Raw genomic sequence first — 21,272 nt, 5'->3', positions numbered from 1 at the left:
ATTCCAGGCAGAGGAATAGCATAAGTAAAGACAAGGAGGAGTCATGCTGTTGTCTCAAGGGCAAGGATGTCATAATCTAACACAATTCTAGTTTCTGCTCCAGTCCACCCCCAATTTCTACTCTCTTCAAAGAGCTGAGTTGAGTGAAACAGGTTTTGCTGGCTCACCTGCAATGCCAAAGTCTTAACCAAAGCCAATAATATTTCCATTTAATTTAGCTTTTTAAATTTGTTTTATTCTTAAATGGCCCTAAGAAAAAGAGCAATGTCTGTGGCTATTGGTGTACAAACCGATTTTACATATTGTGTTCACCATAGCAATTTCACAGAGAACCCAATTCAGTTCACTCTACACTCTTATCTTCTTGCCTCTCTTCTAATCCTACCACTCAGGTGAATCAATGTGCTTTTATAAATTCAAAAGTGCTATTTTACTAACTTAGCAAAATTTAGCTTTGAGAGCACGAACAAAGCACAAGACTATAACAAATTACAGCAACAAATATGAGTTCCCAAAGAACCAAAAATCCAGGGAAAGATGTTTTCATCAACTGAATTATAAGGTAACAAGACATACTCGTTGTCTGAAAATGGGACAGGCAACTAAGAAAAAAAAATGGAGACGGGGCACACAAAAATATACAATATAAGGGAAAAAGTCCAATACCGAGGTCCAAGTTTTTATTTTAAAAAAATTTTTTTACTCAAGATAAGATCTAGATATGCCAGATATGGATTTATGGCATGTGATGTGAAGGAAGAGAACTGAAGTGAATTTATCAACAAACTTCAAGTAGTAAAAGATTACCGTAAGTTTTCCTCTTGATTTATATAGTTACACCACTAATACCTATTACATGATCTTACAAAACTAACAATTTTAAGTTCATTTTCTTGACTGCTTAAACTTGCTCCCAAAATTTTAATAATGCAAAGACAGAGTGACACAATAAATAAAGCTAAATTCTGAGTAGAGGGATTAAGAAAAGTTAAGTAAATCGAGTCTTTTGCTTGGGACAGGAGAAACGGAACACAAACTGAAAGGCTAACAGGGAAGAAAACAGATTTTACAAATTAACTTAAATTTTTTAAAACTGGATTGAGGTTGTCTAAACCACACAAAACCTATATAACAATAACGCCTTTAGAATTTATTTTACTTTATAAAATTGTCTCTTCCACTAGAGTATAAAGTTTCTGAAGTCTGGTTCTGCTTAATAAATATTGGCTAAATGCCCAAATGAATACAGTTTTTAAATATTTAATTATATTTTACACCTTGCTCAAAAAGGTAAAAAAATAAAATTTAGTTCTCTAAAGATGCCACTTTATACGTACTATTATTTTTTTAAAAGAATACTGTTGCGGAAAGGCTAATATTCTAAAATGTATAAAGTGCCACCTACCTCACCTTTGCAGAACAGGATTTACTATATGTTGTGCTTCTATTAATTAGATGCAGCAACTGTCAATGATACAATTGTGCCTATCATGAGTATATTAGTTGAATTTTGTTCAAATGAGCTCTAAGAAACAACAGTTGTTTTTCTTAAGAACTTCAATTTTAATTGTTAGAATAAGTTATTAAAAAGTGAACTCACAAAAGTTCTGGAAAAATATGAGTATTTTTATAATCCTCAGTTTAAGGAAGACTTTTAATAGCATGATAATAATGCATCTCAACTAAAAATTTTGTGCTTAAAAAAAGGTTTGCAAGCTTTAAGTGAGAACTTTCTTTACTTGTGTAAATAAATGCATTTTGCAAACCACTGACAAAGTTGAAAGACAATGTAAAACTGGAAAAAAATATGTGCACATGACAGACAAATTAACAGATTCACAAAAGACAAAGAAATAATTCACAAAAGAAATTTTGAAATGGTAAAATAACACAACAAAAAATGTTCAAATAAAGTAACAAAAATATACTGAATAAAACAATAGTGAGGAATTACTTCTCATCTCTCAGACTTTAAAAGGTTTTTAAAAATTATAAAATCCATTGTTGGCAAGGGTGTGGGAAAACATACTCTCATACACCACTGATGGGAGTATAAATTGATACAACCTTTCTAGCAGACAATTCCCTTTGATAAAACAATTCCACCACTGCCAACTTATAATGATGAAATAATCAGATGTGCAAAGATATATGTGTAAGAATTAGAATTTCAACAATAAACTCCCAAAAGTTGTTAAATTCTTACACATCCATACCATAGAATACCATACAGTCATAAAAAACGGATACAAACTCTATGTACACTTGGAAATATGATCACAAAAATTTTCAAAAGAAAAACAGACACATAAAACAGTGAGAGTAAAGTCTGGAAGGATATATACAAAAATGTTACAATAGTCATCTTGAAGTAGGGTAGAAGTTTGGTATTCTTTTAAAACTTCTCTATATTTTCTGAATTTTTATGAACATGTATTAATTTAATAAAAATAATTTTAAAAGATTTTCAATTTAAAGAAAAGAATAAGCAAAATACAGGCAAGGCCTTGACCCTCAGTTACATTTGACTTTCATGAAAATTTATCTTGAAAGTTCCCGTAAAAATGAGAGTAAATTTCAGAAAAGTTGTCTAACCAGAATTCCACACTAACTTATTTAAATTGACCAAAACATTTCAAAGAATAAGTAAAACTTCAAACAAGTGAATAATTACCAGTAGGAAATACAAATGCCTAAGGATCAGATGGAGAAGAAGCAAATTCACCTGGGAGGCAGTACAGTGCAGTGGTTAAGGCCTTGATAAGAAACTGGGTCCAAATCCCAGCTGTGTATGCTGTAAAGAATCATTCAACTTCTCTATGCCTCACTTATAAGACCATCTAGAACACAGTAAGCTCTCAGTATTAACAGTTACTAGTCATTACTATCATTGTGAATGGGCTGGCCAATGTACAAAACAACTCAAAAGGCAGAGAGGCTCTACTAGGTCAAGTTCATTAACAGGGTTTTTTTTTTTTTTTCTGGTCTATTTAAATAGTTCATTTCTTAGAGAGTTATATTAAGGTCTTTCACTATGACTAGAGGACATGGTTATAATGTCTTTAGAGTTCTATCAGTTTTTGCTCTATGTATTTCAAAGTTGTGGGGAAAAGGTACCATGGCTATTAAATCTTCTTGGTGAAAACTTCATATTATTAAGAAATATATCACTGGGCTTCCCTGGTGGCACAGTGGTTGCGAGTCCACCTGCCGATGCAGGGGACACGGGTTCATGCCCCAGTCCGGGAAGATCCCACATGCCGTGGAGCGGCTGGGCACGTGAGCCATGGCTGCTGAGCCTACGCGTCCGGAGCCTGTGCTCCGCAACGGGAGAGGCCACAACAGTGAGAGGCCTGCATAATGCAAAAAAAAAAAAAAGAAATATATCCCTATCTATCCATTTGATATTTTCACCTTAATCTTACCATGTCCAAGATTCCTTTTTGTTAACATTTGCCTAATAAGTCTTTTCCATTCCTTTACTTTCAACACTCCTGCACCAATTTGAGATGTTCCTTATAATCAATATAAGGCTGGGCTTTATGTCTTTTAAATATGATCTGAGAGTCAATCTCTCAATTATTAAGCTTAATCCATCCACATTTAATGTAATTACTGATCTGTTTTGAGTTTATTCCTGTCATGTTATTATTTCTTAATATTTCTGAAAACACTGAATGGAGATATTACAGTTCCACTTTTTAAAAAATTCCATCATTAAGGCTTATTATTCATTTCTATTGAAAATGGAAAATACTTATGCTTTATTAACAATTTCTGAACTTATATTATATAACTGCTATTCTCAAGCTAAGAATCAACTTTTTATAAAAATTTATTTTTATTGGAGTATAGTTGCTTTACAATGTTGTGTTAGTTTCTACTGTAGAGAAGAAGCAGCTTTTTAATCAGTATTTAGGCAAATCCATTGCTGGTTTGCAAACAGACTAATATCCAATATGGGCCTGTTAAATGGCATCTTACTATACTTTTTTTTTTTAAGTAAACTAAGTAATTTTAGTTTTTTTAAAACAGGCATTTAGAACTGAAAATTTGATTTCATATATTTTGTTCTCTAACTTTTTCTGCCACACTCATACAGACAAACACACAAGATGATCATGTAATGAATAATTTCCCTTAGTTAAGTGACATGGCATGCAGCATTTCAAAAATTAGGGTGATGATATTAACAGTCTAAAAAGAAAAGTATGTTTCGTGTGTGCATACCTCCCACCACCTTCTTTACAGTTGGGACAGGTGCAAGCTACCCTTCGAAGTCTTTTTCCTTCTTGATGTTGTTGGTCCCCTTCTTCATCTACCACCTGTACTCTTAAATGTGTTAGATCATTGGTATTCAATGTAGAATCACCACTGAGCTGCCACTCTTCAGGATCAGGTTCTTCTTCCTTGATCCTAATATCTAAAGAAGAAAACAAATACAGATGAGAAGCAGCCCACTGGCCCAAAATGATAGCATGAGATCTGAGCCTCTCTAAGGTAAAATGAATAAATACTATGTAAAAGTAAAAAATCATCTGTTTGTGGAGCATAATCATTGCTTCTTGTTGTGGATTATTCTTTTAAAACAATCTATTTTATTCTAAATATCAGAGATTAAGCCAAAAAGAGAATAAAGCCACCATTAGAGCTTGCTTTTAAAAATTCATTAAGAAAGCCAATTTCTTTTGAGCAAGCTGAGTCATAAAACAATCTGAAACTTCAGTTGTAACTGTTCAAATAGTCAATATATCAATGGTCAACTCAGAATAGAACAAATTCTAATGCCTGTTAAACCTCTTTTTTACAGCGTGTATCAATTACGCATATTTGTAGATACTATGGGAATGCAAAATGTAGGTCCTATGGGAATGAAATTATGCCTATCAGTAGGTACAATGAAATTATTACTCATAAACTTAAGTTTTAAAGTCAATCCTTACTAAAAATCTATAATGGCCACAACCACAATATCATTGTGGAAGGAGGTGCATAAGTATGAGAGAGTTTCTATTTTCAATGAGTTTTATTATAAAGCAGACTGGGAAACAAAATGAGCATGCAATGGTGAGGAAGAGTGGATATGGCAGGAAGTTACATTGTTCTGTCAGCATAGCCAAACATCTTTCTTTGTATCGATAATGATATAACATCATTTCCTTATGTGAAACTAAGAGGTTTTTTCAACTCAGAAAACTAATTAAAAGAAAAAAAAAGAAAACAATACATGAGTGCTAGCTTTGGCAGTGCTAGCTTTGGCAGCACATATACTAAAATTGGAAGGATAGAGAAAAAATTAGCATGGCCCCTGTGCAAGGATGACACACAAATTCATGAAGCATTCCATACTTTTACAATTTGTATGGCAACACAAAAGACCCCGAGGAGCCAAAACAATCTTGAGAAAGAAGAACGGAGCTGGAGGAATCAGGCTCCCTGACTTCAGACTATACTACAAAGGTACAGTAATCAAGACAGTATGGTACTGGCACAAAAACAGAAATATAGATCAACGGAACAAGATAGAAAGCCCAGAGATAAACCCACACACCTATGGTCAACTCATCTATGACAAAGAAGGCAAGAATATACAATGGAGAAAAGACAGTCTCTTCAATAAGTGGCACTGGGAAAACTGGACAGCTACTTGTAAAAGAATGAAATTAGAACACTCCCTAACACCATACACAAAAATAAACTCAAAATGGATTAAAGACCTAAATATAAGACCAGACACTATAAAACTCTTAAGAGGAAAACATAGGAAAAACAATCTTTAACATAAATCACAGCAAGATCTTCTTTGGCTCACCTCCTAGAGTACTGAAAATAAAAACAGAAATAAACAAATGGGACCTAATGAAACTTAAAAGCTTTTGCACAGCAAAGAAAACCATAAACGAGATGAAAAGACACCCCTCAGAATGGGAGAAAATGTTTTGCAAATGAAGCAACCGACAAGGGATTAGTCTCCATAATATACAAACAGCTCATGCACTCAGCATCAAAAAAACAAACAACCCAATCAAAAAATGGGCAGAGGGCTTCCCTGGTGGCGCAGTGGTTAAGAGTCTGCCTGCCGATGCAGGGGACGCGGGTTCGTGCCCCGGTCTGGGGGGATCCCGCATGCCGCGGGGCGGCTGGGCCCGTGAGCCATGGCCGCTGGGCCTGCGCGTCCGGAGCCTGCGCTCCGCAGCGGGAGAGGCCACAGCAGTGAGAGGCCCGCGTAACGCAAAAAAAAAAAAGGGCAGAAAACCTAAATAGACATTTCTCCAAAGAAGACATACAGGTGGCCAAGAGGCACAAGAAAAGATGCTCAACATTACTAATTATTAGAGAAATGCAGATCAAAACTGGTCAGAATGGCCATCATCAAAAACTCTACAAACAATAAATACTGGACAGGGTGTGGAGAAAAGGGAACTCTCTTGCACTGTTTGGTGGGAATGTAAACTGATACAGCACTATGGAGAACAGTATGGAGGTTCCTTAAAAAACTAAAAATAGAACTACCATATGACCTAGCAATCCCACTACTGGGCATATACCCAGAGAAAACCATAATTCAAAAAGACACATGCACCCCAATGTTCACTGCAGCACTATTTACAATAGTCAGGACATGGAAGCAACCTAAATGCCCATCGACAGACAAATGGATAAAGAAGATGCAGCACATATATACAATGGAATATTACTCAGCCATAAAAAGGAACAAAATTGGATCATTTGTAGAGGTGTGGATGGACCTAGAGTCTGTCATACAGAATGAAGTAAGTCAGAAAGAGAAAAACAAATACTGTATATTAACACATATATGTGGAATCTAGAAAAATGGTACAGATGAACCTATTTGCAGGTCAGGAATAGAGATGCAGACATAGAGAACAAACGTGTGGACATGGTGGGTGAGTGGTAAGGGAGGGTGGGATGAACTGGGAGATCGGGACTGACATATACATACACATTATCATGTGTAAAACAGACAGCTAATGGGAAACGCTGTATAGCGCAGGGAGCTCAGCTCGGTGCTCTGTGGTGACCTAGATGGGCGTGATTGGGGGTGGGGGAGGGAGGTCCAAGAGGGAGGGGATATATATATATACATATAGCTGATTCACTTCATTGTACAGCAGAAACTAACACAACATTGTAAAGCAACTATTCCCCAATAAAAAAAAATTAAAATGAAAACAAAAACCCCCACAATACATGATTTAGAACAAACACTGAATATAATCATCTTTGATAAAACATAAATTCCTACACATTTTAATTTTGATTTATGTAAACTAAAAATCTTAATGGACATTTATTTTAGATTTACACCAGTCACTAATAATTGGAGCCAAAAATAGCCTAAAGAAATCAAATGTGCCCTAATAGCTCCTGAATTTATACTAATGAAAACTAGAATGTGCAACCAAGAAAAATGCCTCTAACAGTTTAAAATTAATTTATTTTATCAGAAAAACTACAACTAAGAATCAAGGGGGGAAATGGGAAGAGAGGGCACTCTGGCCTGGGCAACAGGGTAGATGGTGGTGTCATTCACTGCAATAGGAAACACTGGAGAAGGTTCAGGTGGAGGTAAAGAAGGACAGTTAATTCAAGGTTGCTGGTCACAGAGTCTGAACAGCTTGTGAGACAAAACAGTAAAAAAGCTGGATCTACACAGATGGAGTGCATCCAAAGTAGTAGGTTAGATCATTCAAGGACTATAAGTAGAATGAGAAGAGAAAGCAGCCTATGAGGAATGCAGACATTTAAGGAACAGGCAGAAGAGGATGAACCTGTGCAGGAAAGGCGTACCCAGAAAAATGTGCTACATTAAAGAAAGGAAAAGTGGTCAACATCAAATACTGCAGAAAATTCAAGAAGGAAACTAAGAAAATGGGCAAGAAGTGAAAAAGTATTTAATAACAAGTACAGATATGTCTGGCTTGAGAGGGAGACAGAAACATGACACTACAGGCTAAAGGGGACCAAAAAAGAGAGTCTGGGGGAAGAAGTGTTTTGTTCTATGTTTGAAGACAGGGAAGACTTGAACATGTGTAAATGTTCATGAGAAAGATCCACCATAGAGGGAGAGACTGAAAACACAAGAATAAAGTCCCTAAGAAGTCAGGAGGAGATGATGAGCCATAGCACTTACAGGCTTAACTGCTGGAGCACAGCCACCTCCTCTATTACATGAGGGAAGAAAAGATATAGGCACATTCATTCAATAAGTGATTAGCTACTATGTGCCATGAACTGTGCTAGACCCCAGAGGCAGAGAGAATTTGATGCCTAGAAATTAAGGGGAAATGGTTTCTATTTCCTCAGTGAAAGCATGAAGAATTAGATATGTATAAAATTCATCCAAACACACAACATAAATGAGTACTGACCTCTGTTCCTTTATAATCAGGTGTCCACCTGCATCATTATGACAAGACATTTAAATATATGCACAAATACCGCATAGTATTAGCTTTTTTACAAGTTTAATAAAAGACAGCATATGGATAGCACATATCCAGAGTTGGATAAATTTTAAGTCCATAAAACGAGGAATTTTGTCAGATGTTTTTAAAGCTACTCATCTTACATTATTTGTGACAAGACAACAAGGAAAAAGGACGACAGAATAATATTAAGAGCAGATAAAGGAGCCTAGAGAGAGAGAAGATTTAAAGAAATCGTAGAGAACAAATAAAGCAACTGATGAGAGAGGGCAAGAATGAAATACAACCTGACTGAGGGGAATAACGATATTACAGGTCATTCCTACTCCTATTGTTAATTCTCTTAACTGGAACCTACAAAATATCTTTAAAGAGTGTGTCATGGCCATGGATACTTATAACTTAGTTCTCTTTCCTATTGAATTCCAATAAAACAAAGGCACATAGAACGTAACATGTCCAAACTGAACACATCTTGTCCACTCACCAAACCTTCTCCTGCTTCCCCCTTTATTGATAATTGCAAGCCACCTAATGGCTCAAACCATCAATTTCAGGTGAGTCCTGTCAGTCCATTCCCAGCCTCTCATGTCTCGCTTCTGCCAATCCAACTTCTACAGAGCTTCCAGAATCTTCTTCCTAAATACAAAATCTAATGGCATCACTTTCCTGATTCATTACCTGCACTAATTCTCTATTTTCTACAGTATTAAGTACTAACTTGTTAATTTGGTACTCAAGAACCTTCTCAATCTGGCCGCAACTGCTCTTCCAACTTCAGTATTAAAATACTGAAATTCTCATCACTGTCAGAACCCATGTCCTTTCTCAATGTCACACCCATAAGTATATGCCTCTCTTGCCTGGACTGTTTTCTAGCTCTTTTCCTTTTTCATGTAACCAACATCTACTTATCCTTCAATATTAGTTCAAATGTCATCTCCCTTATACATGCTTATGGTAGAATTAGTTCTACTTACTGGCTCATACATCCCTTTAGATAATAAATGCTTCACTCAAAAGTGCTCAGAAAATACAATCTGACTAAATGAACAAACCCTTCCTTAAGGAGGAACTTCCAGTCTAGGTAATAATCTACCTGGAAAACTCTGCCCTCTACTTCTCTATGCTCCTTCTATCTGCAAATAATACATATAGAGAAGATTTAAAAATTTAATTTTATCTCAAATGGATACTTAATTTTCTAGCATTACTTACTGAAAACAAAAAAGAGTCAGTTCATATGGACAGGACCACAAAGTGCTCATTAAAGACAATAAATTATTTGCCCAAGAAGTGTTATACCCAATTTTTAATCATTTTTCTTGCTCATACACATCTGGGGTATTTTAGAATCTTAATCATAAATTTCACCCATCTAGTAAATCTTAAATAATTCCTCTTTGCCAACCTGCATTATCAACTTAATACAGACACCTTTAAAAACAGGTCTTCAGGGCTTCCCTGGTGGCGCAGTGGTTGAGAGTCCGCTGCCGATGCAGGGGACACAGGTTCGTGCCCGTTCCGGGAAGATCCCACATGCCACAGAGCGGCTGGGCCCATGAGCCATGGCTGCTGAGCCTGCACGTCCAGAGCCTGTGCTCCGCAACGGGAGAGGCCACAGCAGGGAGAGGCCCGCGTACCGCAAAAAAAACCAAAAAAACAAAAAAATAGTTCTTCAGTACTAGGCAGTCAAGTTTGTATCTTCCTCTATATCTTAGTGTAGATGATAGCAAAATATTTTTTACCATGCTGCATTAGTGTCCTGTATGGTACCTAGTTATCCTCAGAAATCTACTGTTTATAAAGCTCAGGAGAAGGGGAAGTGATACCCATCAAAATGGCCCACAGAAGTATGAAAAGGTACTCAATATTATTAGATATCAGGAAAATTAAAATTAAAATCATAGTGAAATATCCTACACATCCACCAAGATGGCTAAAACTTTTTAACAGGTCACCTGTTAGCAAAGTAATAGAGCAACTGAAACTCTCCCACACTGCTGGTGGGTGTGTAAATCAGTATAACAACTTTGGAAATCTTTTGACCGTATATTTTAAAGATGAACCTATGTATACCCTATAACGGAAGCAATTTCACTCCAACGGAAAGGCATATACACATGACACCAAAAGTACAGAAATTCATCCTAAACTGGAAGTAACTCATATATCCACTAGTGTTGGAATAGAAAAATCATAATATATTCATTCATACAGTGTAATATGTTAAAACAATGAAAATTAACAACTTACATGCAACAGGAACACCACAGACATAATTTTAAACAAAAGAAGGCACATACACACTCTCTCTTACATATAATACCTCTATCTATAGAGAGACAGATATACCATTTAAATAAAGCTCAAAGCAACAGGAAACACTACTATACAGTGACTGCCTACCTTTACGAGGCGTAATGACTGGGTACAGGGAGATTGAGGAACTGCTGGCAATATCTTATTTCTTGATCCAGGTGGTAATTTTTCCTATGTGTTTGTTTTATAAAAAATCATCGTTACACACCTATGATTTGTACATTTTTCTGAGTGTATACTATACTTTGAAAGATCATTCTAAATAAAAAAATTTAAAGTAATCTATAGGAGATGACTTAGGGAATTTGTTAAAGACAGTCAATCAATGTTTGTTGTGGTTTCATCTCTAGTTCCTGTATAACCAACTAGCCCCTTCTCCCACCACTGGAATTAAAAACAAAAACATAAATAAACAAACAAAACCTTAAGATGACTGGGCTCCCAGCAAAGTATTGCACTGGATCTGAACCCAGGCATTTGAATTTCGGAGCCTGCACTATTAAGCACTAGTCCATATGAAATTAATAAACCCCTCGTTAAGATAACGCAGTAGCAAGACCAAGAAATTAATCACATTTTATTTCTCATTTGAATTTCCAGTGTCTTAAACGCATGATAATACACTTCCATATTCAGTAAGTAATTATTAAGAATCTACTGGATATCAGACACTGTGCTATGGGACAAAGAATTAAAGGGAAAAAAGAGAAAAAGAAAAAAAATGTCTAAGGGATTTTATTGTAAAAGAATAAAGTCATAATCAAAAGAAAAAAATAGATGACTGTGCTCCAAAAATTAAGTCAATTTGAAGTTTAGGACATAATGTTATTCCCTACAAATATGTGAGTGCTTACAATATGCCAGTCACTGTTCTAGGTTCTAAGGATAAAAGTGAACAACAGTTAAGCTCATGTCTTTATCAAGTTTCCTTTTTAGTGGAAAAAGACAGAACAAATAATCGAGTAAATATGGCTGACCCTTGAACAATGCAGAGTTAGGAGTGCCATTGTGTAACTTATAGTTCTCCTTCCGTATACATCTGCCTATTCAACCAACTGCAGATCGTGTAATACTGTTGTATTTTCTATTGAAAAAACTCTGCATGTAAATGGATTTGAGCAGTTCAAACCCATGTTCAAGGGTCAACTGTACACAGCATTTTGTGTGGTGGTGAACTGTTATGGGAATAAAGTGAGGTAAGGATAGACAGAAAGTGAAAGGAGAGAAGTACTTGCTGTTTTAAATAAGTGGCCAGAAAAGGTTTTGCTAATACGGTGACATTTGACCCTGAAGGAGGCAAAGGAGCAAGAAGGTGGGGGAAAGTATTCCAGGTAGAAGGAAGAGCAAGGTGGATGTATGCTTGGTGTGTTCAGAGAAATGCAAGGAGGCCTGTGTGGCTAGAAAGAAATGAATGTGAAAGAAGAGTAGTAACAAGATAGCAGAGATAAAAATGTAAAGGTGGGATAAGATTATATATGATGTTATACATTGTGTACTACCTTGTAGGCCACTAAAAGTTTCCATTTTAGGGCTTCCCTGGTGGCGCAGTGGTTGAGAGTCCACCTGCCGATGCAGGGGACGTGGGTTTGTGCCCCAGTCTGGGAGGATCCCACATGCTGCGGAGCAGCTGGGCCCGTGAGCCATGGCCACTGGGCCTGCGCGTCCGGAGCCTGTGCTCTGCAGCGGGAGAGGCCACAGCAGTGAGAGGCCCGCGTACCGCAAAAAAAAATAAAAGTTTACATTTTATTCAGTGAGTGAAGCCACTGAGAGTAGAGGGGTGATACAGTGGCGTAAAACTAGTTGTTAATGAGTAAGTGGTAAGGAATGGTCAGAATCAGGAAATACTTTGTAGGTAGAGTCAAAGACATTTGCTAACAGGGTTTTATGTGAGGTGTGAGAACAAGGAGTTAAATATAACTCCAAGGTTTTAGTCCTGAGCAACTAAAAAGATGGAGTTGCCATTAACTGAAACAGAGTAGAGTGGGGGTAGAAAAAATTACGGGAGAGGGGTGCCATTCAGGGGTCCATTTTTGGATATGAAAGTTTTGAAGTACCTATGAAATACCCAAATGATCATGTTGATTAGGCGGCTGACGGATCTGGAGTTCAAACAGAAGTATGGCCCACAGATATAAATTTGGGCATCATCAACATTTACAGTTGGTTACTGAGAGTCACCTGGAATGTAGTATATATATATATTTATAGGAAGAAACCCTAGGCACTTCAAAGCTGACAAGCAGTGATTAAAAAAAAAAAAAAGAAAGAAAGAAAAAAAGCCAGTGAGACAGGAGGAAGCTGGTATCCAAAAGCCAAGTGAAGAAATCATTTCAAGAAGAAAATAATCAGGGGCTTCCCTGGTAGCGCAGTGGTGGAGAGTCCGCCTGCCGATGCAGGGGACACAGGTTCGTGCCCCGGTCCGGGAGGATCCCACATGCCGCGGAGCGGCTAGGCCCGTGAGCCATGGCCGCTGAGCCTGCGCGTCCGGAGCCTGTGCTCCGCAACGGGAGAGGCCACAACAGTGAGCGGCCCATGTACCACAAAAAAAAAAAGAAAAGAAGAAAATAATCAAAGATGTCAAATGCTTGTCAGTCAAGTAAAATGAGGATTGAGAAATGACTTTTGGATGTAACAATGTGCTAATATCTTGACAAGAGCTGTTCCAATAGAGAAGTGGGAATACAACCCTGCCCAGAGTACATTCAAGAAAATGGAAGGAAATGAACTAGAAACAAGTATATACAAGTCTTTCCAAGAGTTCTGCAGGGAAAGTAAGCATTATAAAAAGGGCACTGAAGGTCCTAAACTAGCCCACAAGGGTAGATTTAACACATAACACTACCTGAAATAGTGTAAACTCACCTTTATTTTCAGTAGCACTACCTATATAATATACACTAGTAATATAAAAATGAACATGCTTATTTAAACTTGACTTTTGGTACTTAAGGAATAACAAGTTTTAAACGCAAGAAAAAAATGTAAGCAATGGAAACAAATTCTCAAGGACATTTGAGTATACATTTAAGAACTTTATAAACTAACAGCACTGGTTTTTGATTATATCTATTCTCTACCTCAAAATGCTTAAATGTCCACTTCACCTGGCCTGGTATATGACTGACAGTATCTTTGTGCCATAGTTATAGTTGTTTTCAAGGCCTACCCCAATAAAACAAGTTTGTGAAAGGGATATATAAATGAAAAAAATTTTTTTTCCAATTTCCTGCACACCTCGGTAAGAGCTAAAGGAAAAGAGAGAGAAACAGAGACTTTAAATGATGAAAAAATACACACACACACACAACACAGTATGGTTACAAAGATAAGACTAATTTTCTTGTATAGACAATGGACAAACACAAAATAACAGAAAGGTATTATTTTAACATGTCATTAATACACTTTAAGTAGAGGAATACCAAAAAAGTAGAGACTGGCGTACGGAAGTGTGGTGGTGAGGGTGTAGATGGATCCAACTTCCCACAGACACCACTATATAGCACTGATGACTTCAAAGAGTTTGGCTGTTTTTGTGGATTAGGAAGAGGATGAAGCCAGTGGTCTCCAAATCTTCTTGATTGCTCGACACTATTAGTAAAGTTGTGAACATGCACCCCGTAAATGTGTTTATTAAGTATATACAAGTAATACTATTCTAACTGATTATTAAACAGTATAAAACACAAATAGTTATATAAGATAAACAAATGTATTGTTAACTGCGATAGCTCAATATTAGATAATGTCACAACAATATTTAGGTAAGATTCAGTGTTATCAATAGCAGATGGAAACTCTACCATTTTCAATGATACTTGCATTTCTTTTCTATTTAATCCATGGTTTCTTTACATGAATATTAAAGCCACTTGTCCACTCTGAAGGACATTCAGTTAAAACCAAAAAATACAATTCCATTTAATCCAAGCATATCCAAGTACATATAAACAGCAATATGCAGCAGCATGCTAAAAGCAACAAAAAGTGGGTAAGTGAGCAGGCTTATCATATGTAACACAAACACAAATGACATGGAATTAGTGAAGGCACCAATGGCAATCTGTATAATCAATATTAGTTAAGCATTAATAACAAGAGTATGTTTAGATTTCTATTAAAAATATTACAAGAAAATGTTAAATGCCTCCTCCTGAGACTATTTGCTACTTATTTGTCAATAGAGCTAATTGAATATTTAAGATAAATTATTTACTGGTTTATCAAGTCTGAAACATGCATATTTAAATAATACCAGATAAATATGAATTACAGTACTATTGATAAAATGAGACATTCTCCTTTATCAATAGCGTATCATTAGGATTTTGTTGTTCTTATCAAAGGCTTTCATGTTCTCTGCCTTCAATTTTTAAAGTACTGATGAAATTACTTCATTTGATTCTGAAAGTTTATTTTCCTTACATTTTTCTTTAATCAGTTTCACCTGCTATAAAAATCACCTAAAGAGAATTACAGGATAATCCTACAAGATCTCGTATATTGTTTAATTACATTTTCACGTTCATAACTATTTAGATTCCTATGGACATTTCAGAGCTACCAAGTCTTTTTTTCTAGTTTTTCTTTCAATGGGATAGTTCTAAACTATAGACATGGATTCCTAAAAATATAAGTTCACTAATCTGATCAAAAGAGGTTAACACTTTAGGGGAAGGTTTTAAAACCAAATTTTCTTTAACAAATATAAACTTTATATATATAAAATCTCTGCTTTAACATGAAGCAATCTCTTTCCCATAAACCCTATCTCCTTAGATTTGGATCATTACTCTTCTATGACTGCTCCCTTCCCCCTCCCCCACTTAAATTTAATCTTTTATTTCATCTCTACTAATCTTTTTCAAATCCAACCCCCTTCTATTTTTTTTTTACAGCAGTTTCCCAAATTATTTTCAAACCTTTTCTACCCAACTGGAGATTATACATTAATAGGAGTATTCTTCCTAGTAAATCTAAACAATACAAGCTTTTGTAAGATACACACACATAGATATAAACATAACTGGAAATGACTGATTTTCTAATATGCCTTACAGAAGACCTCATTTTACAGACATACCACAAATATATGAGAGAGACTATGACTTGCAATTAATACACTGTGAACAGTGAAATACTAACTTCACTTTAATCTGAAGTACTAAATAAGTGACTGTTAAAGGAAGTGTTCAATACCATATGCTAACACATATATATGGACTTTTTAAAAGCTGTACTCGTGAACCTAGTGGCAAGGCAGGAATAAAGACGTAGAGGTAGAGAACGGACTTGAGGGCACGGTGGCGGGGGGAGGAAGCTGGGATGAAGTGAGAGAGTAGCACTGACATATATACACTACCAAATGTAAAATGGATGGCTAGTGGGAAGATGCTTCACAGCACAAGGAGATCAACTTGATGCTTTGTGACAACCTAGAGGGATGGGATAGGGAGGCTTAAGAGGGAGGGGATATGGGGATATATGTATACATATAGCTGATTCACTTTGTTGTACAGCAGCAACTAACACAGCATTGTAAAGCATTTATACTCCAATAAAGGTGTGGGAAAAAAAAAGGAACAGTGTTCTACTCTATGATGACGATAACATATAAGATTTACTACTTGTTGGACACTATTACAAGCACTTAACATACACTGACTTACTTCGTACTCCCAACTACCCTAAGGTTTTAGTCATACTTTTCTCCCAACTTTCTAGATGAGAAAACAAAGAGGTTAAGTTATTTGCCTGAAGTCACACAGCTAAAAAGTGGTGGAGCCAGGACATAAGACAAAGAATTATGCAAAACCGTATTATAAACACTGCTAAAAATCAGTTCCCGCGCTTTTAAAAATGTCCGTACCTAGCACCGCCCCTCCATCCAAATACTGGCAACCCTACGGTGGTCACTATAATAATTTGGGGAAAACTGGGATGGGAAACATTACCTGTGTGTAACTTTGCAAAGTCTGAGACCTCTGAGGTAGAGCACAATGTAGAGTAGAGCACAATGGAGGGCAGATGTCAAGGGCCCGACAACATCTTATTCAAAGAATCCATGTCCTTAGACAACAGATTTGTGATTGCCGAGAGGGAGGGGGTACGGGGGAGGGATGGATTGGGAGTCTGGGGTTAGCAGATGCATTATATACAGAATGGATAAACAACAAGGTCCTACTGTATAGCACAGGAATGGTATTCAATATCCTGTAATACACCATAATGGAAAATAATTTTTAAAAGAATGTGTATATATATATATAACTGAATCACTTTGCTGTACAGCAGAAATTAACACAACACTGTGAATCAACTATACTTCAATAAAAAAACCAGGGGGCTTCCCTGGTGGCGCAGTGGTTGAGAGTCCACCTGCCGATGCAGGAGACACGGGTTTGTGCACCTGTCCGGGAAGATCCCACGTGCCGCGGAGCGGCTGGGCCCGTGAGCCATGGCCACTGGGCCTGCGCGTCCAGAGCCTGTGCTCCGCGGTGGGAGAGGCCGCAGCAGTAAGAGGCCCGCGTACCGCCAAAAAAATAAAAATCAGTTCCCTCCCAGGGCTAGTTCCCAGGAATAGCAGTCTAGCCTCCTTACATATGAATATGTAGTTTTAATTGTAGTTTGTTCAAACCAGTGCGACTTAAAAAATCTGGGGACGATAAAGAAAATGTATAGACATACAATGAAATATTGTGCAGCCTTAAAAAGGAAATCTTGTCATGTGCTACAACATGGATGAACCTTGAGAACATTACACTAAGTGAAATAAGCCAATCACAAAAGGACAAATGCTCTATGAGTCTACTAATATGAAGTATCAAAAGTAGACAAAATCATAGAAACAGAATGTAGAATGGTGGTTGCCAAGGGCTAGGAAGAGGAAAGAAGGGGAATGGATACAGATTTTCAGTTTTTCATTATGTAAAGTTCTACAGCCTGTTGCACAGCAGTGTGAATATATTTAACACTACTGAACTATACACTTAAAATGGTAAATTTAATGTTATGTGTTTTTTACTATAATTTTTAAAAATCTGGGAAAATCTCCCGTTACTTCCCACTCTCAGAGATGACTTATGTTAGGAATCTTACAGATGAAATCTTCAGTGTCACAGATAAGAAGTTCAAATTAACTATGAAGGATACCCATCAATATAAGATATTACTGCAAACGGTACTCTTTGCTAAGATTCATCCCTTCCTCCATTAGCTGCAGAGACTAGTTTTCCTCTCTAATTTCAGATTTATAAAGACTACTTTAAAACTATTCCGAAGTTTTTTAAAAAGTAAAAGCTGTTTTCCTCCAACACTCCCCCAGGTTAAAATAATACCAAAAAGATAGTTCTCAAAAAGTCCTGATTGCCCTCTAAGAAACAATAAGAAAGTGATTTGTTACCAGCAGCTCTCACAACTCTCACTATTCAAATCCTAACAGTACCAAACATTCATACTAAGAGTAGATTCAATTTTTAGAGACAAGATGATAACCAGAAGTCACATGTTATGAATACTAGTATTTAAACTGGAAGATATAATTTTGCTCTTCATTCAAAACAAACCGTGACCACAATATAAATTGGATCTCTACAGTAGTTTACCTCCCTAGCACCTAATCATCATTGGAATAAGCAGAACACCTCCTCAGCCTAAGCAATTCAGGACCAATTTTTTTTTAAGTCTTCTTAGGAAGGCCAAGAGGGGAAATATACAAAAACGTAGTAAGTTATACATGATTTTGTTTTTTAACCTCACCTCTCACAATCCTATTCTCAGTTTTTATATCATCCATCCGGTAGATAAACATATCTTCTCCCATGTTCACAAAGCTATGTTTATGTTACTCACCAAGGGTGCAAAATATAGCTCTACATTAATTCTACTACTAATCCATTCTAATTTCATGTTGCAAGAAAATTCTCTTCCAAACTGGTTTGCAGTCAGGAATTCCCTGGAGGGTCAGTAGTTAGGACTCAGCGCTTTCACTGTCAGGGGCCCAAGTTCAATCCCTGGTTGGGGAACTAAGATCCTGCAAGCCTCGCAGCACAGTCAAAAAAAAAATTGGTTTGCAGTCATCTGTTAAAACACTATTTTAAAAAATAGCTATGGAAGAACAGATAGTTGTTTGAATACTATGTATTATCATAATTGGTTGAAATACAATGGCAATAGCATATAGTATACTATATGCTCATCTCAAATTTATATAACCTGGGTTTCTTTTGTAAGTTTTAATTATTAAAAACTCTTTAAAAGGACTTTCCTGGTGGCACAGTGGTTGAGAATCAACCTGCTAATGCAGGGACACGGGTTCGAGCCCTGGTCCGGGAAGATCCCACATGCCCTGGAGCAACTAAGCCCGTGCGCCACAACTACTGAGCCTGCGCTCTAGAGCCTGCGAGCCACAACTATTGAAGCCCGTGTGCCTAGAGCCCGTGCTCCACAACAAGAGAAGACCCCACTCACCGCAACTAGAGAAAGCCCATGCACAGCAAGGAAGACCCAACGCAGCCAAAAACAAACAAACAAAACTCTTTAAAAAATTAAACGTTGGAAAAGAGTATGGAGAACTGCATCTTGTCTCTCAACTCAGGCGCCAGTTGCTGAAGGGGACCGGGCGAGCAGTGCTGCCGCCACCACTTCCTGATTGGCTGCGGGTGGCTCCCTCTTCATTCTAATTGGCAGCTGGTGAGCTGGATGATGCTGAGCAAGGGCCTGAAGCAAAAGCGAGAGGAGGAGGAGGAGGGGAAAGAAGCCCTGGCAGTCGACACCTGGTGGCTGGATCCTGGCCACCCAGCAGTGGCATACGCACCCCCAGCCGTGGCCTCCCGTTCCCTCTTTGACCTTTCGGTGCTCAAGCTCCACCACAGCCTGAGGCAGAGTGAACCGGACCTGCAGCACCTGGTGCTGGTAGTGAACACACTGCAGCGAATTCAGGCGTGCATGGCACCCACAGCTGCCCTGCCACCTATGCCCAGCCTGCCTACAGCCCCAGGCATAGCTGACAACCTGCTGGCCAGCTCTGATGCCTCCCTCTCAGCCTCCATGGCCAGCCTTCTGGAGGACCTCAGCCATATTGAGGGCCTGAGCCAGGCTCCCCAGCCCCTGGTAGATGAGGGGCCACCAGGCCACCCCACTGGGGGAGCCGCACCCATCTTGGGTGCCTTGGACCTGCTCGGCCCAGCCACTGAATGTCTGCTGGTCGATGGGCTTGAGGGCCTGTTTGAGGACACTGACACAATGTATGACAGTGAACTTTGGGCACCAGCCTCTGAGGGCCACAAATCCAGCCCTGAGGATGGGCCAGGCAAGGAAGAAGCTCCAGAGCTGGATGAGGCCGAACTGGACTACCTCATGGACGTGCTGGTGGGCACACAGGCACTGGAGCGGCCACCAGGGCCAGGGTGCTGACTCCCCCAGAGCTGGGATGTTGATCTGGTGTCCAAACTGAGCCTGGTGGCTGGACCAACTCTCCTTTGAAAGACACAGCTGGCTTCCCTAGAGAGGGGCTTTGGAGAGAAAGAATCCAGTCCTGGGCAACTTCACCTCCGTCCTCTGGTCTCTGGCTGATGGGGGTAGACTGGAATTGGCCCGTGTGATGAAATGACAGGGCCTGGTGGCTGGAATGTGACTGGACCAGGCCCAGTGCTGAATCCCTGGAGGCACAGCTTGGTATACTCTCCCTGATGTGGGAAAAGACCCCAACCAGTTTTTTTGAAATTAAAGCCAGTCGTGGGAAGTCTCAAAAAAAAAAAAAGAAAAGAGTATGATCTACTACTTCAATGTTTAATTATTTGTATATCACTTTAAAAATACATAGAAAACGTCTAAAATTTTAAACCTTCAGGGCATGAGTTGTTTAGGATGGTAGTTTACCAGATAACTACAGGTTACCATATTTTGAATGGACATCTCTCCAGAATTCATTATATATTTACCTACCTTCTTTAGTGGGAAGCTCAGTCTAATGACTCAAATTCATTAGTAAAAATAATTTATGGTAGTAAACAAGCCCTAGAACATTGTACTAAAAACATATACAGAATTCTGGCTTTTTATTTCTTGTATCTACTTGTGGGTTTTTTGGGGTTTTTTTTTTTGCCTTCTTCCCAACTCTTCCATCCTCCATCTCTCAGGCTACACATCCATTGTCCATTCTAATGTTTATCTTCCAAGCCAGTTTTAAACTTGGAAATCAGCCAGGATTGTTAAAACTGTGTATAAATATTGGATAAATTAGGTCTACAGAAAGAACCTAAAGCTTTTCCTAAGAAACCCAAACTGAAAACAATGAAGATGGGGACTTACCTGGTGGCACAGTGGTTAAGAATCTGCCTGCCAATGCAGGGGACATGGGTTTGACCCCTGGTCCGGAAAGATCCCACATGCCACAGAGCAACTAAGCCTGTGCGCCATAACTACTGAGCCGGCGCTCTAGAGCCCGCGAGCCACAACTACTGAAGCCCATGCACCTAGAGCCTGTGCTCTGCAACAAGA

General features: G+C 38.1%; 2 protein-coding genes and 1 non-coding gene across 6 annotated transcripts in view; 2 read left to right on the top strand and 1 right to left on the bottom strand.

Annotated features, from left to right (window-relative positions):
- The window catches only part of SP3 (Sp3 transcription factor), a 64,855-nt gene that overhangs the window by 5,683 nt on the left and 37,900 nt on the right, over window positions 1-21,272 (bottom strand). For all 4 annotated transcript variants that reach the window (XM_033860006.2, XM_033860007.2, XM_033860004.2 and 1 more), the window contains one exon: window positions 4,231-4,423. In XM_033860006.2, coding sequence (XP_033715897.1) covers window positions 4,231-4,423 — 193 coding nt within the window. The remainder of the gene's footprint in view (window positions 1-4,230; window positions 4,424-21,272) is intronic.
- On the top strand, window positions 5,247-5,353 carry LOC117313108 (U6 spliceosomal RNA). The gene has a single exon (XR_004527570.1). It is a non-coding gene; the product is annotated as a U6 spliceosomal RNA (small nuclear RNA).
- On the top strand, window positions 19,460-20,430 carry LOC117312970 (SERTA domain-containing protein 1-like). The gene has a single exon (XM_033860011.2). The coding sequence runs from the start codon at window positions 19,473-19,475 to the stop codon at window positions 20,184-20,186; it is 714 nt and encodes a 237-aa protein (XP_033715902.1). The 5' UTR covers window positions 19,460-19,472; the 3' UTR covers window positions 20,187-20,430.

Source organism: Tursiops truncatus, chromosome 7 (assembly GCF_011762595.2).
Source record: "Tursiops truncatus isolate mTurTru1 chromosome 7, mTurTru1.mat.Y, whole genome shotgun sequence".
NCBI classification, from domain to species: Eukaryota; Metazoa; Chordata; class Mammalia; order Artiodactyla; family Delphinidae; genus Tursiops; species Tursiops truncatus.
Note: the sequence above shows the minus strand (reverse complement) of the source record. Positions and strands in the feature narration are given on the sequence as shown.

Bases quoted from the DNA above. Each gene is read 5' to 3' on its own strand.
- LOC117312970 (XM_033860011.2), top strand. From the start codon at position 19,473: ATGATGCTGAGCAAGGGCCTGAAGCAAAAGCGAGAGGAGGAGGAGGAG.